This window comes from Danio aesculapii, chromosome 11, assembly GCF_903798145.1.
Source record: "Danio aesculapii chromosome 11, fDanAes4.1, whole genome shotgun sequence".
Taxonomy (NCBI): Eukaryota; Metazoa; Chordata; class Actinopteri; order Cypriniformes; family Danionidae; genus Danio; species Danio aesculapii.
The window spans coordinates 40279724-40296805 of NC_079445.1; the positions used below are offsets into that span (position 1 = coordinate 40279724).

At 37.1% G+C, this 17082-nt stretch overlaps 1 protein-coding gene across 1 annotated transcript in view; it reads left to right on the forward strand.

The window, feature by feature from the left end:
• LOC130237101 (calmodulin-binding transcription activator 1) overlaps positions 1–17082 on the forward strand; it is a 575132-nt gene that overhangs the window by 17243 nt on the left and 540807 nt on the right. The window contains exon 3 of the mRNA XM_056467908.1: positions 16607–16710. Within this exon, the coding sequence (XP_056323883.1) occupies positions 16607–16710 (104 nt within the window). The remainder of the gene's footprint in view (positions 1–16606; positions 16711–17082) is intronic.

Here is a 17082-nt window from a genome sequence, read left to right on the forward strand (position 1 = left end):
CACAAAAGCAAGAGGACACTATCGATTTGAGATCTGTTTTTGTCAGCCCTCTTTATCCCATCCTAAAACAAGCTTTGCTCTTTTTTTTTTCTCTGAAGTGATGCTTGCTCAAGCTGCCATGACAGATACAGTAAAACAGCTCTTCACCGCCAGGCCTTTTAAAGATGAGCCGTTAAACCCCAGATTAGCACCGAGATTCTCATGTTTTTCTGGCTCAAAGTGGTTCGAAGAGGAGGACCGGCGCTGGAGGTCACCACAGCCCTCCTTCTTCACTTTTTTTCCCTCCAGATTTGTTGAAGAATCTCTCCACGCCCTCCTGCTTTAAAGCGTTCACACTGCCGACTCTCTGTGGGACGAGGGTCTGGCTCTGAGCTCCGTGACCTTGAGGTGCTTCGCTAGACGCTAAATCAATTTGACTGACATCGTCCAACCCTTCAAGTCATTGCTAATTCAATAGAAATTTTATTGCATGCAGAAAAAAAGATCTCACTTGCTCAGACACGGAAGAACGTGGCCTTTTATCTGCTGCTGGATTTATAAACCGTAGATGGATGAGATTGATGTAGCCTGAAGGAGTCAAGCATTTCGTTTTTTTTTTTTTTTTGAGGGGGACAAATGTTCAGAGAGTGCTTGAGGTTAGGGTGTTATTTGCTGCGTTGAATATTAACATTATTAATATCATGAAGATGTTAAATTGGGAAATATTGTGTATAACAGTGTTGAGTAAATTACTTAAAGTAATAGATTACAAATTACTGACTACTACAGGAAAATTGTAATCTGATTACATTACTGATTACTTCATGTAAAAAGTAATCAGATTACTGTTACTTTACTTAGAAGTTACTTTTAAAACATTAAATATACCTGCAGCTCTTTCAGTAATTTAATATTCACCGAGAAACATTATAATCGGTTGATTACAGCAGCTTGACATATTCAAAACACTTGAAGAGTTTGCTCAAAACTTAAAAATCTCTCATCATTCACTTGTTCCAAACCGGTTTGTCTTTTGTTTGTTTGTTTTTTTTAAACAGAAAAGAAGACATTTAGAAGAAACTAGTAATTAGGTAATTAGTCTAGTGAAATGTGTATATTCCATACAAAGTATGAAGCTGATTGGTCAGTTTTTGTCATGTGACTTGCGGTTTTCAACAGGCGCGCCTGGAAAATGTGAGCGGGTGCAATATGCGTTCCGAAATATGCACGCATAAGCCATGCGCCTCCATTGGAAATAACAAACATTCATGCATTCATTTTCTTTTTGGCTTAGTCCCTTTAATTATCCGTGGTCGCCACAGCGGAATGAACCACCAACTTATCCAGCACATGTTTTTACGCAGCTGCAACCCATCTCTGGGAAAGAAATAACAAAGATGCGCTTGCAAAAGATGCGATATGTGGACGGCCCTATAAGCAGCTACGCTACTCACATTTAGAAGATACCTTCACTCCCTATCCTGCACAAATGTATATAACTACTACTGTAAGAAAATATCAGCATTCGGTACATACTTTTAGTATTACCTTTGCTTGAAAAGACCCGATCTAATCCTGTTAAAATTAAATCAACTGCTGCTCCCGAGCAGGTAAGAGCTACCAGACCTGTTGCTATGACAACAACTCTCGGATGAGTTTTGAAGAATGAAACGATCCTGGATCGTGTCAAATCGTCAATTACCAAATCCAGCTAATTCAGTATTCCACATACAATAAACAGACCCCTGGAGCCACAGTTAAAAACACTCATGATTTGTGGAGTCGTTGTGAAGTTTGATTGTAAAGTAGCTGAAATGTGTGTCATTTGCAGTTGTTTTCAGGGCTTGAGACTGTGTGAACATTTCAAGCCAAGTAAAACATTCAGGCACAAAACATTATAGTGTTTGTAACTATAAAAAAGATATATTGTAATTTTGTGCATACACAACAATGTAGGACTGAGCTGATAAACAATATGATATCGAAATGCGATAAAATTAATGTCAAAAACAATGATAAGTTCTCAATGATGTTGATCTAAGAGCCAATCACACAGCAGAAATACAATGGGAATCTAGAAGTGGGTTTTATATTAGAGATAATTTATCAGCCAAAAAATGTTATACCATTTAATGCACCCACAAATGTTTGTGGCTTCAGTCATTGTTGGGGATCGCTTTTAAATCCGGAAGCATTAACAACTGATATTGAAATATATATTTTTATTCAATATGGAAAATAATTATTGAGATTGCATTTTTGCCATATCACCCAGCCCTACAACAAAGCCTATACAGTGTAAGTTCACATTTGATTATTCAATTTGTCTACCTGAATATTGCTAGACTGCCAGAAAACAGTTTATTTTACTTGCATTTTTGCAAGTGATTGATACTTGTGATTGATTGATTGTGTTTAATGCAGATGCACTCCTCTACAAAATCATCACAGTCAGTCTAAAATTATCATTTGTTTCCCCAAATAGAGCTATTCCAGCAATCTTGTGAAATTGTACTCAATATCTCAATATGTATCGCCAGCCTGATCTCCCAAGGAAACTTAATTATTTTATGTTTTATCAGTTTAGTGGCCACTTCGTATGAATTCGTATTGTTCAGTTGGCACCCAACCTCACCACTAAACCCAACCGTCATTGGGGGAAAAGCAAATCGTACTAAATTGTACGAATAAGATTGTATGAATTCATACAAATTAGCCACTAAATCAAAGAGTTATGAATTGCCATGAGATAGTGATGGTATTGCTAGGGAGAAAATGTATTGTAATGTCGTTTATTTTTTTCCAATATCATGCTGAGCTTTTTAAGACATTCACTGGTAGGTGGCGTGTGAAGCGCATTACACATTTTTATTATTTTAATTTTATTTTTTTACAGCATTTAGCTCTTTAGCGTTGTTAAAAATATGAATTAACAGTCGGATGTTTAGTTGTCAGAAGTTAGAAGATAGTGGCAAACCCACTCCATTTTATTCAGAATAATTTATAAATCCTTTGTTTAAAACCAACTGAGTGTAAACACAATAATAAAGAATTCACTTTTCAGTCTTGAAAACTTCTTGGATTATAATGAGTGTGCTTGCAGAAGTCCAGACCTTAGTTAGTGAACTTGAGGTGAAGTGATTGACAGCTTTGGTGATTATAAATGAAGCACTGCTTTCTTGTTCTGATTGTTTGATTGTTTTTCAATAACAAAACTGCACTTTTTGTAACATTATCATATTTTATATTGGAACTTTATTGAAAAAAAAAATAGTGAATTAAGACTTAATATATATTAAAAAACATAGTGTGTGTTCCTTTGGTTAAAAAAACAGGTTGTTCACCGGGTCTTAAATAGTATTAAAAGTTGATAAATCAGTGTAGAGAAATTTAAGGCCCTTAAAAAGTATTAAAAATGCGATTTAGCACGGTATTAAATTTGGTATCATTTTTGATTATGCAATGTATGGTTGTATGCTAATGTTAACCTGAATTCAGTCTGCGACTATCAGGATGGTGTGTAGTTTATGAAATCAATAAAATTCTATTAGATTTGACATCTTGCTGCTTTGTTTACTGCAGTATCCAAGGCAACGTCATTATTTCTGCATTTTTATAGACACCAATCTGCTAAATTAGCTAGAGTTAATAGACTTTAATTCAGTATATGAATAATGTTTTAGTTTTGGATTAATTTCTTACATTAATATTTAGTAAATAAACTGTAGATTAAAATAAGGGAATTTCCGGTTGAAACCTAAAGTGGTTTTAAGGTCTTCAAATGTATGGAAAGAGTCTAAAAAAGGTCTTAAAAGGTATTGAGTTTCACTCTCTGGTTCGTGTATACACTCTGGAACCATTATATCTAATTTCTCATAAATTCTCATGTTTTTATATTTGTTATACAGTAAAAATAAATTTGGAGCAAATTGAAAAAATATTAAATATTAAAATCTAAAACAAAATTTTTTTTGTCATAAATTTTAGCTGTATTGTAGAGAATTGCTTTGAATTAAGATTTCTTTAATGAAGTTGCTTATCAAATGGCGCTGGCAATCAGCCAGGATACCCTCAGCTCATCATCGCAACACGAAATTAATAATTAAATGAGATGCATATGATCTGTTTGCAGTCTGTGCGCTTGTTTACGTCGTTTCTTGTATCACGCTCTTCCTATTTGTGTTTTGTTTGACCAGACAGGGATAACGCTGTGGGTGTGACTCCAGCGTCTGAATATTCACCTTTTGTCCCATGGAAATTAGCATATAGATAACTATACCACTGATTTTCATGCAGTGCACAAGTCCCTGGAGAGCGGCGCGGAGGAGGCTTGTTGTATGGAGGTTGGAAAGCCAGCTTGGTAAAAGACCATGTCCGCTCGCTGCGTTCTCATTTCTTATGACGCCTTTCATTTCTTACTTTGAGTCGAAAGTTAAAAGACCTTTCTCTTTCCTGGCCGGCCTTCAACTGAAGCGGCTAATAAAACAGTTACAGAGGGAAGACCACTTGAAGAAAGTTTGCCATTGATGAATTAACATGCAGTCCCATCCTTCTCCCTGTCTACTTGGAACTACTGTGCAATGAGCCCTTATTTCTGTCACATTAATTTTGTTTGAAAAAAAAAAAATGAAGGAAAAAAGGCTCAAATTTCCCTAGACGCCCCTTAATATCTGTACTGGGAGCCGTAAATGTTGCTTTTCCCAGCATTTTTCAGTCTTTATTATACAAAGTTTTATAATTAACTGACACCTCATCTCACTGGAGGATTTAGCGTTTTTTTTTTTCAAGTTTTATTACACGTACGACATTTTTATTTATTTTTTAAGTAATCAGTAGATGAGTTCAATCTATAGTGTACTGGTTTGCAATTTGCATTTTTTTTATTATAATCTACACTTTCATTTTGAGATGCGTACGGCTATGAGATTTGATTTTCTGGAACATTTCTCACGAGACAGATTGCGGTCCTTGCTGAAACGTCTCTGTAATATGACAGATGGGCCAAAATCGATCCATTAACAGAGGCGAAACGAAAGTGACGTAATTGCTCTCCATAACATTTACTGCTATCGCTTTACGTTGGCTTTGCGGACCCCCGCAATGCCCTTATCTCTTTTACAGAAACAACTACTTATAGATTTACCTGACCTCCATTTGAGTCCATTCCAAAACAGCAGATATTCACTTTTGGATTAACTATTCATTTAAAGCGCACATGTTATGCCCCTTTTTAAAGATGTCTTTGATGTCTCTAGAGCGTGTATGTGAAGTTTCAGATCAAAATACCACACAAATAATGTTTTATAATTCTTTGAAGCTGCCCCTTTTAGGCTTTGATCCTAAGGCCCAATCCCAATTCTATTTTTGCACCCTTACCCCTTCCCCTTGGCCCTTGGCCCTTACGACCGAGTGTGAAGGGGAAGGGCTTCAAAATTTACCCCTAAGAAATGGGACAGCACCTGCACACGTTATTATATGTCATCACAATCTCTTGCTTCATATGAGATCAGACCATCGCGACTGCTGTAGTTATTCCAGTTGTGATATTTGTTGGGTATTTATCTTCAGGAAATCACTGAAGGCAGATATTATGTTATCATAACCATCTAATGTGGCAATAAGATCATAACTGTACTGTGCATTTACACCGTGGCCATATTAATCTATGTAAACACACCAAAAACAACATTAACATTATAGCAGACACTACAATTTAGCTGTATTTATTTTAGCGGGGTTTTTTCTACATTTTTTTAAGTATGACAGTAAAACATGAGCGCGGTTATGAATATATTAAAACATGCTTGTTTGTTGTAAAAGTTCATAATAATGACAAAAAATACTAATTTGTGGATCTCCTTACTTGCGGGTGTGACTATTCTGCCGTTGTGGCTGGTGTATTCTAGGAAATGTTCTACCCCTTGGATTCTAGTGTGATCCTGAAAAGTCTTCACTCGAAGGGCTATTCACCCCTTCCGCTAAGCCCTTCGCCTTCAAGCTAAAGAATTTTTTTTTTAGAAAAATTATTTTATAAAAGTGACAGCATAATTCTCATTACTCACTACACTTGAGTACTTTTAAAATGTCTACTTATACTTTAAGTAATATTTACAACAGTTACTTTAACTCTATTTGCAATACATTTTTGGGCAAGTAATGGTAGTTTTACTTGAGGATGATTTTTCAGTACTTTTTCCACCACTGCATTTGAGTCCATTCCAAAACAGCAGTTTTACTTTTGGATGAACTATTTATTTAAAGGGGACCTATTATGCCCCCTTTAAAGATCTTAAATAACCCTATGATGTCCCTAGAGTGTGTATGTTAAGTTTGAACTTAAAATACCACACAAATAATGTCTTATAACTCTTTGAATCTGCTCCTTTTAGGCTTTGATCCTAATTGTGGCATTTTGGCAACTGTCTCTTTAAATTCAAATTAGCTTGTTCTCTTTTCAAAAGAGGGCGGAGCTACAAATGCATATGTGTCAGCATAGTGGCAGATTTAAAAGCAAGACTAACATCCTGTGCCAATTAGGGGAGATCATGACTAGTGGGCGGGGCTTTCAACCTCTGATGACACGTACAACGGGAGAATAGCAATCAAACTGTTTCTGCAGACTGTTTTTATGAAGTGTGATTATAAACAATAAAATTAATAAACGTTTACCATTATAAGCTGGTTATATTCACACATTGTTGCCACACAACTGTGCTTAAACCACTTGTAAAAGTGATTTTTGCATAATAGGTCCTCTTTTAAAGCACATGGAAACCCACTAAAAATGATCAATACGTTCTCCATAACATTTACTGCTTTCGCTTTACGTTGGCTTTGCGAACCCCCTCAACGCCCTTCTCTCTTTTACAGAAACAACACCCTAGATTTACCTGACCTCCATTTGAGCTGAGTTTTCTCGAATCGCTGCTTATATCAGGAAGTTTAATGCATTTCCTCCAAAGAACCCATCCTCCAAAATGGGATCAAAAAGTCATGGCCGACACTACAGCGACCCTTGCGTGAGCTGGTGTCTGCTATATGATGAGCTAGAGAGAAAATCAAATCTGTAAATGTCACCCTCCCCTTATTCAGACAAGCTCCGAATTTGCCTTCTGAAGCAGATTTCTCAGAGCATTTGTCATCGCACCATTCTTAATTTGAAGAGTTTCTAAAGGAGGCGCCGCGATCTGAGACAAAAGCGCTTACGGCAGGTGAAATGGTGAAAATACAGTCTACAAATAAACAAATGCAAACAGAAAATGTCCGTCAGAGCTGACAATTTAATAGAAAAAGAGACCGCTTTCATTAAAAAGTGACATTGGGGCTGATGAGGTGTGGAAAGTTTTTGTGTCCATTCTTGTCTTTTTACATTTTGCAGTGGCGAAGCTCCATCTGTTTCGACACCGGCCCATGTACGCGCACGCGATAGATGCTTACAGAGTCATTAAAGAAGGCAGATATGCAGTTATTCTCAGAGGGAACATACTGGAGGATGGACCTTCTTTGTGCTTGCCTTGGGTGAACAGAAATGTGGCTCTGCAGATTTGGAAGTGCGAAAACTCATTTCGCATACGTTTTGCCATTTAGAGCCGTCCGCTCAATTAAAAGGCATTAATTATGAATGTGTGCAAGAAATGTCAAAACATTTCGACGGACACCTTTGGAGATGATTTTGGTTTTTTAATAAATCCTGTTTATCGGTTTACCTCTTCAGGATTGCATTGTGCCAAGAGGATTAAAAACTGAGACCCCCCCCACACATTGGTCGTGTTAACAAATGTTTCTGAATTTTAAATTGGATTAGAATATTGAAACTGGTATATTAAGTGTTTTTGTTATATCAGTGTCAGTTTATTCATTCATTTTCCTTAGTCCCTTATTAATCAAGGGTTGCCACAGCGTAATGAACCACCAACTATTCCTGCATAGGTTTTACACAGAGGATGCCCTTCTAGCTGCAACCCAGTACTGTGAAACACCCATACACACTCTCATTCACACACACTCCTACACTACGGCCAATTTACTTAATCCAATTCACCTATACCACATGTGTTTGGACTGTGGGCGAAACCGGAGCATCCGGAGGAAACCCACACGAACACGAGGAGAAGATGCAAACTCCGCTGAAAGGCAACAGTGCTAACCATTAAGCCACCATGTAACTTTAAAAGCACATAAAAAGTATTGGGTAAATTGGTAAAAAATAGGGCTTAGCAGAATTTATGACCCATAAATAATAATTATCTGTAGCCCAATCTCACAAAGTTGTATTTTTGGCTAGGTTTTTAAACATTTTTAATCAAAAGAAAGTTTGTGTAGACCCTGTGTTGCTGTATATAGTTAGTGTCTGTGTCACTTTTAGCCAAGTTGTAAACTTTTCTTCTTGTGCTGCACTTTTTTTCTATCACTAAATATTATTTATATATAATATTTTTGCATAGTTTAATTCCTACCAAGCACCTTTTGCTTCTTTTCTATTTAACGTGGAATATCCCATTCGTTTTTCATGAGAGTTCTTCGTTCACCTTTACATTTCTGATGCCATTTGATGCCCCATCATGTGGGAGATTTATTCATATAAAACATACATCATTTTGTCAAGGTATCAAAATATTGGAAAGTTTGGTATTGGAGGGAGTTAACATAAATAGAATAACTAATGTGCACTGTGTCCGTGGGGTCTTAAACGGTCTTAAAACAACTTAAATTTCAAAAACTTAATTTAAGCCTTAAAAAGTATTAAATTCAATGAAATGTTGTCTTGCACGCAACCCAGGCTCATTCTTAAAATGTACCGCTGTATAATTTTCTGGAGAACGCCAAACATGTCCCAAACCCATTTCCCTATCTTTCTGAATGAAATGCCTACTTTACTACATCCAATCAGCTCGCAGTATAAAAAACAAGTCACACCCACTGTTTACTCATGTAATATTCCTTTTCTATTGGAAATGTGTCACAAAAAAAAAGGTTGCAGCTTCCGGTTCATTGAGTAGGGTCTCTCTGCGAACTACAAGGGAAGGGTGTAACTTGAAGGGGCGTAACTTGCAATACGTTAGAGGCGTAACTTGAAGTTATGGAGACCTACATGTCAAAACTACGTTGTCGGCAAAATGGCGCTGCACATCAGTTATTAAGGTCTACACCTATATTGCACTGCTACGAGTGTGGAGTTGCGTTTATACAACAGTTCGTCGGCACAATCGTGTAAATAAATAAGAAAATCAAACACGGTGAGTCTTAAAAACTCTTTTGTATTAGGAACTACTTTCCTCCGCCATTCATTCACATCTGTAGCTGACGTCAAAACAGCAGAAGCAGTTACTAATTCACCAATGTCACTTTAGAGCTAGTGTTTGAATGATTCTCTAAAGCGATGACAAAACAGCTGATTTTGCTCAATTTAAGATTATAAGGCTGAACGTGACATGAAATGCCATTCATCTACTGAGGTATCTTCTTACAGTGTTACAGTCTACAGTATTTCTCTGTTGTCGGGATATCACAATAATTAACCCCGAAAAAAGCAGAATTACTGGATTTTTCCGGGAGAGATAACAAAACGGGATGGTTGCGGGAGACTCCCGGGAAAAACGGGAGTGTTGGCAGGTATGCTTACCAGTTTAATAATGATTTGATCAGCTGTAGTTAGAAATCAGACTGTTATAAGGGCTTAATATGTGGTTCTCTGGCTATCTTGTGGATGAAAACGTCAACCAGCTTTGGTCTACTCAATATGGCAGGCTAATGTCCGCAGACAAGCTGTCTCTCAGGAATTGTAAATATTTTAAAATAGGCACTATTCTTTTAAATAAACTGCATAGTTGCAATCTACACAACTATATTCTTGACTAAAAAAGCCTCAAAAGTACATTATGTTGTCTAACAGCAGTAATATTTATCAGACTGTAGAGTGTCTCTCTGCTTGTTGCTGACTGTATGTGGGCGGAGTAATACGCAAAGGTGGAGGGTGAAGAGGCCTCTGTGTGCTGTTACTGACAAAATATCACACGGCTATCAGCCAATCAGATTCAAGAACCAGACAGAACTGTTGTATAAAGTAATAAATCAAATGAATGTGGATAAATTTGGAGAAAACTCTTGAAAGCATTTGGTAAAAATGTTCTCTGTTAAGTATTTCCCCCATCTTGCCAACAACATATCATTGTGACATCTTGCGTGGTTCAATGGGATCTCAATAACTTCAAGTTACGCCTTTAACTTACTACAAAGTTACGTCCCTTTATGTTACATACGTCTTGCAGTCCGCAGACAGATACACTTGTGGACTTAAACTGACACTAAAGTATGTTTCAGCTCATTTTGTCATATATACTCTCTCAATAAAAACAAAGCTGCTTTTCAGCAACTTCCTTTAGGGCTTTTCCGTCACCATCAGTGTTGTTGTTCTTATTGGGGTCACTTTAAGCCACATGCGGGATCTGTTCAAACATGCTGCTTATTGACAGTGTGAGATCCCAGAGTGCCTTTGGGCCACTCCGTTGATGCCTCGTTCATCATTTTCTTCAGCCTGAAACGTTTGTGTGTTTAGTGACCTCCAACGCCTACTGTCAAGGAGTTCAGTCTGTCCGTCACTTCAGGCCAACACATGGTTGCTGACAAGATTTTGAAGAACGTAAAAGAGCTCTTTATGGTGAGATGATAAAAAGTTAACTTCTGATATACCTTTATATCGCCGGCTTAGACGAGACTCTCTGATGCTTGACATTACTTTGAAGGGCAGATTCGATAGGTGTTTTTCAAAGATTCCCTCAGCTTATGAGTTGATTTTGGACCTATTTTTGTCTAAGTCATGGAATATCAGCAGTTTTCTGAAAAATGTCTGATTATTGCAGCCTGAAATTGCTGATTTGGCAACAGATTATCTCAAAATTACAACAATATTGGTGTAATTTATTGTGTTGCTTTGCTCCAAGAATTCACAGATTTACACATCACATAATTTCAAGAACCATTGTGTTTTGGTCTGTCCGTCACTTGAGTCTAAACTCACGGCTGCTGACAAGAGTTTCTGAAAAATGTAAAAGAGCTCTTTATGGTAAGATGATAAAGAGTTAGCTTATGATATACAGTACCTTTGTATCGCCGGCTTAAACGAGACTCTCTGATGTTTGACATTACATAGAAGGGCAGATTTGATTGGGTGTTTTTCAAAGATTCACTCAGATCAGTAGTTGATTTTAGATATATTTTTGTCTGTCACATCAGGTATTTTCTGAAAAAAATCTGATTATTGCGGCCTAAAATTGCTGATTTGGCAACAAATGTCAAAATTACAGCAATATTGGCACCATTTATTGTGTTGCTTTGCTTTGAGAGTACACAGATTCACACACCACATATTTTTGACCTTAAGAACCATTGGTTTTGGTCTTTTGGTCCATCTGTCAGTTAAGTCTAAATCACAGCTGCTGACAAGAATTTCTGAAAAATGTAAAAGCTCTTTATGGTAAGATGATAAAGAGTTAGCTTCTGATATACCTTTAAATCGCCAGCTTAGACGAGACTCTCTGATGCTTGACATTACTCAGAAGGGCAGATTCGATAGGTGTTTTTCAAAGATTCACTCAGATCAGGAGCTGATTTTAGATATATTTCTGTCTGTCACATCAGGTATTTTCTGAAAAAAATCTGATTATTGCAGCCTAAAATTGCTGATTTGGCAACTAATTATCTCAAAACAACAACAATATTGGTGGCATTTATTGTGCTGCTTTGCTCCAAGAATTCACAGATTTACACATCACATATTTTTGACCACAAGAACCATTGGTTTCGGTCTGTCTGTCACTTGAGTCCAAACTCACGACTGCTGGTAAGAGTTTCTGAAAAATATAAAAGCTCTTTATGGTAAGATGATAAAGAGTAAACTTATGATATACCTTTGCATCTCTGGCTTAGACGAGACTCTCTGATGCTTGACATTACTTAGAAGGGCAGATTTGCGCAGATTCACTCAGATCAAGAGTTGATTTTAGATATATTTTTTGTCAGAATGATGGCAAACATTTTTTTGCTTTAAGAATACACAGATTTACACACATTATATATTTTTGACCTCAAGAACCATTGGTTTTGGTCTTTTGGTCTGTCCGTCTCTTCAGTCTAAACTCAACTCTGACAAGAGTTGTTGAAAAATGTAAAATAACTCTTTATGGTAAGATTATAACGAGTCAACTTATTGATATACCTTTAGATGATACTCTGATGCTTGACATTACTTTGAAGGGCAGATTCGATAGGTGTTTTTCAAAGATTCCCTCAGATCAAGAGTTGATTTTGGACTAAGTCATTTCAGATATTTTCTGAAAAAAATCTGATTATTGCAGCCTAAAAATGCTGATTTGGCAACAAATTTCTAAATTATGGCAATATGGGCGGCAGTTTTTGTGTTGCTTTGAGAATACTCAGATTTAAACATCATTTTTGTCTAAAATCGGACTATTTTGGCCTAAACCAAGCTGATTTGGCAACAAATATTCTCAAAATTACAGCAATGTTGGTGGCATTTTTTTCATGTTGCTTTGCTGTGAGAAAACACAAATTTACAGATCATGTAGTTTTGACCTGTGGTTTCTGCCTTTTTAGTCTGTCCGTCACTTCAGTCTAAACTCACAGCTGCTGACAAGAGTTTCTGAAAAATGTAAAAGAGCTCTTTATGGTAAGATGATAAAGAGTTAACTTCTGATATACCTTTGTATCGCCGGCTTAGACGAGACTCTCTGATGCTTGACATTACTTTGAAGGGCAGATTTGATAGGTGTTTTTCAAAGATTCCCTCAGATCAAGAGTTGGACTTCAGGGCCACGTGAGGGTACTGTGCTCTGGCATTTCCGCTGAATGTTGATTGGTGTTCGTGTCAAATGCGAACATGTTTTTGTATACAGTTGACTTCAGAATCATAAGCCCTCTTTTTCTTTTTTTAAAAATATTTCCCAGAGCAAGGACTTTTCCACAGTATTTCCTATAACATTTTTACTTCAGGAGAAAGTCTTATTTGTTTTATTCCGGCTAGAATGAAAGCAGTTTTTATTTATTTATTTTTAAACCATTTTAAGGTCAATATTATTAGCCCCCTAGAGTAATAATTTTTCGATTATCTACAGAACAAACCACTGTTATACAATGACTTGACTAATTAACCTAGGTAATCCTTTAAATGTCACTTTAAGCTAAATGCTAGTATCCTGAAAAAATCTAGTAACGTTATGTACTGCCATCATAACAACGATAAAATAAATCAGTTATAAGAAAATAGTCATTAAAACTATTATATTTAGAAATGTCTTGAAAAAAATCTTCTTTCCATTAAACAGAATGGGGGGAAAAATACACACAGCGAGGCGACTTCAACTATGTCAGAATTTGAAACCGGAGCGATTCATCCTAATACACTCATAATTAATTATAGTGGGCGCCGTATGCCTGCGCGCACCTATAATTGTTTACACGAGGAGCAAATAGTCTACAGCGCTCTATCTGCCGCCTACATTCACACATTTATATCTGTGTGAGTATTAGAAGCATGTGCGTAGCCTTGTTTTGTTTTTCATTTTCTTTGTTGTTAAGCCTTTTTCCCTCAGCTCCGTGTCTCATTGGCTACTCTTGGGAGACGGTCATGAACGAGAGAAAGGCAACCGCTTAAGGCAGCGCTTGGCAGACGGCGACTGACTCTGTGATTAAAATTTGCCTCTAAAGCCACAGTCGTCAGAGTCAGCATAATTTAAAAGCCCCTTTACTTTGATGCAGAACAATGAGACTAAATGGTAGTCCTCAGAAATCGCTGTTAAACCGAGAAGGAGACGTAGATGAAGGGAAAGGCGGGAAATAACAGATAGGGATGTATAGTGTAGTCTTAATTACCTTGTAAATACGTTGAACGATGCCTTGTTCCTTTTATAATTCATCCTGGTTGAGTTACTTCAAATGAAACCGAGAAGAACTTTTCAAGAGAGGCCCCGTCTCATTTATTCATTGTCTCATGCAGAAGTGCTGTGTGTTTTGCTTCTAAATCTTTGCTTTCGCTGAAGCATAACATGGTCATTAGAAATGAACAGAACAGTTGCCATGAGAGAAACGCCACTGAATAAAAAGGCAAAACACAAATGAGATCTTTTCAAACTCAATAGTTTCTCCTAGACACCGATTGGATTGAATGGAGAGCAAATGGTAATCTCAGACTCGGGCTATAGATTTCCTGAAATTATACAGTTTCAGTATGAGAGTATAGTTCCTATTTCTATGGTATTTCTGTTTTTATTACCAATACTATATTCTTAAAGGGCCATGAACCCCCCTTCCCCTCCACCCGTCTTAGCAGGGTGTTTTCACACCTCTAGTTTGAAAAAAGTCAGGAAAGTGGGTGAGTCCAACTTTGTTTAGGTTTGCACGAAAAGGGGAGTTTCAGTATGTGCACAAACGCAGACGCAGGGGAGATAGACAGTGACTTTCTTTACATGGGCATCAGTAATCAAATTATTTGCCTTAATCTGAATAAAACAATAATAACATAAAGGCTTAACTAGGTTAATTAGGTTAACTAGACATGCTACATTGATTAGGCAAGCCATTGAACGACATACATTGCAAACGTCTAAATTTAGATCTTTATTGGACACTTTGAAAAAGACGGGGGAACTCATGTTGCCACTGGTAAGCTCCGCTCTGTTCTGCTGTTGTTTATCCGTGCGCAGTGCATGCACGTGTGAAAAAGTCATGCGAGTAATTTACGTCAAGTGATCGGCTTTTTTGATCTGCGCTTTTGGGGTTAGCCGATCAAGCTATTTTTAGCCAATATCGGCCGATCGTGATCGGTGGCCGATCAATCGGAGCATCACTAAGCTGCACTGCACAAAAAGATTTTATTACTTAGTCATTTAATCTGTTTTCCAGTCAAAATATCTAAAAATCTTAAATCAAGACTAGACAAAACAAATGGCATGAGAAAATGAAGTGATGCTTAACTTCTGTTTGAGATTATATCTCATTAGGATTATTTTTTCTACCCCCTTGGCAAATAATTTAGCTTGTTTTAAGCAAACAATCACTTAATTTTGATGTTTTTTTCCAGAAAACAAGATATTATTTATTGTGCTATTTCATCTGTCTAGTATGGATCTTGATTTAAGGTTTGTTTTTTGTAAGATTATTTATTTTTGAAATTTGGATTGAAAACAGGACAAAACTAAGTTGGTTTTTAAAATTGTATTATTATTATAACAGCTCAGGGACGTTCAAGGACAACATGTTTGTGCACTTTCTAAAGATTTTAGTTCTGTTTTCGAATAAAGGGTAGGAAATGAATGCTTTTCTTATTGATTTTATCCGATTTATCGATTAATCGAAAAAATAATCGACAGATTAATCGATTATTAAAATAATCGTTAGTTGCAGCCCTAGTTATAGTCACACACTGCTGCCACACAACTGTGTTTAAACCCCTTATAAAAGTGATTTTTGCTTAACAGGTCCACTTTTAGAGCCAGAAGCACATGAAAACCCGCTAAAAATGATCATGACAGAACTCACACTTGTAAAGCTAGACTTTTCTGCATTTACAGTCGCCACAGAATCTGCGTTTAACTGATCTGCTATTTGAAAGAAGACTTGATGGACTCTTCAATGGCGCGTTCTTCAGAGATTTGCATTATTTATGCGGGTCTAAGTTCATGCATAGGTAACGCACATATAGCGCTCGCTGCTTGAGGTTGTAAGGCTACGAGCAGGAGAGTGATCTAACCCTCTTCACGTGTCTCTTTTTTTTCCCTCCGGCTATCTGTTTGTCCTTAAAGGCAGAGTGGGAGTGGTTGCTAAGCAGTGTCTCTATGGACACACGGGCTTCAGATCTGCGGCGTCTCTTTCACTTCTCTCTCTTTACCACAGACACACTCCAGAAATCTCAGTCGGTCTCTTATTCTTTCGGTCTCTTGTGCTTTTTTATATTCATAAGCAGGCTCAGCACGCAATATGGAGCTACCTTCTCCCACAGGGCTAAACATTGAGTTCCTTAAGAAGCCTGAGCCCTTGATGCAAACGGTTATCAATAACCTTGAAATGCTTTTGCTCCGTTGCCCAATTTTGTTGTTATGTATTTGAGCAGGCATGATAAGAGAGAGAGAGAGAACGAGAGCATTAAAAAAACTCAATGAAAACAAAATCACGACATTTCTGGATGAAAGCCTTTCGCACGCCTTGTGCTCCAAATGTGTTCCCTTTCATTTTAACGTTACGTCTTGTGTTTTTCTGAGTGCTCCCCCTTTGAGGTCTCGTGCATAGTTTTATATTTCTAAAACGGTTGTCACAGCTATTTGCAAACGCAACACCTGGGCACGGAAGTTTCCTCAAAAGGAGTCCCTTGAGCATTGGTGACATTGAATTCAAACAGCTCTGTAATTTGCAAAGAAATGATTGGATCTTTGTGCTTAAAAGAACGACTCCCGGTGTGTTAGACCCTGGAGAATAGCACAGCTTTGTTTCAGTAATGCTGCTCGCAATCCATATTAAGCCATTTTTTTTAATGTGTGTGTGTGTGTGTGTGTGTGTGTGTGTGTGTGTGTGTGTGTGTGTGTGTGTGTGTGTGTGTGTGTGTGTGTGTTGTTTTCAGATGAACATGGACATTTGAAAATCTACTTGCCCAAGAAGCTTCTGGAATGCCTTCCCAAATGCTCCTCCCTGCCCAAGGAGAGACATCGCTGGAACACCAACGAGGTAAGAAGCTTTCATTAGACTTTTTTATTTCATTCACAGGAGTTTGGCGATATGTAATGCAATGTTCACGTTTCAGTGTGTTGTTTATTGGATGCTTGGTCTGTGGGTTGTGTATTATTGGTATTATTGCTTGCTTTACAGCAAGATTTTTTTATTTATTTATTGTGCTTAAGCAAATAAGTTGGTATGTGTTTCTAAATCTAAACTCAGCTGAATCAAACATTTGGAAAATGTAGCTTGATAAAGTCTCTCTTTTTAAATTTTTTGCAATGGTTAATTATAGAAAAATTAGTTATTATGTATGAACATTAAATTTGATCAATTCTCTTAATTTGTTTTCAAAGATTTATCAATTTAAAATTTCTTTTGTTC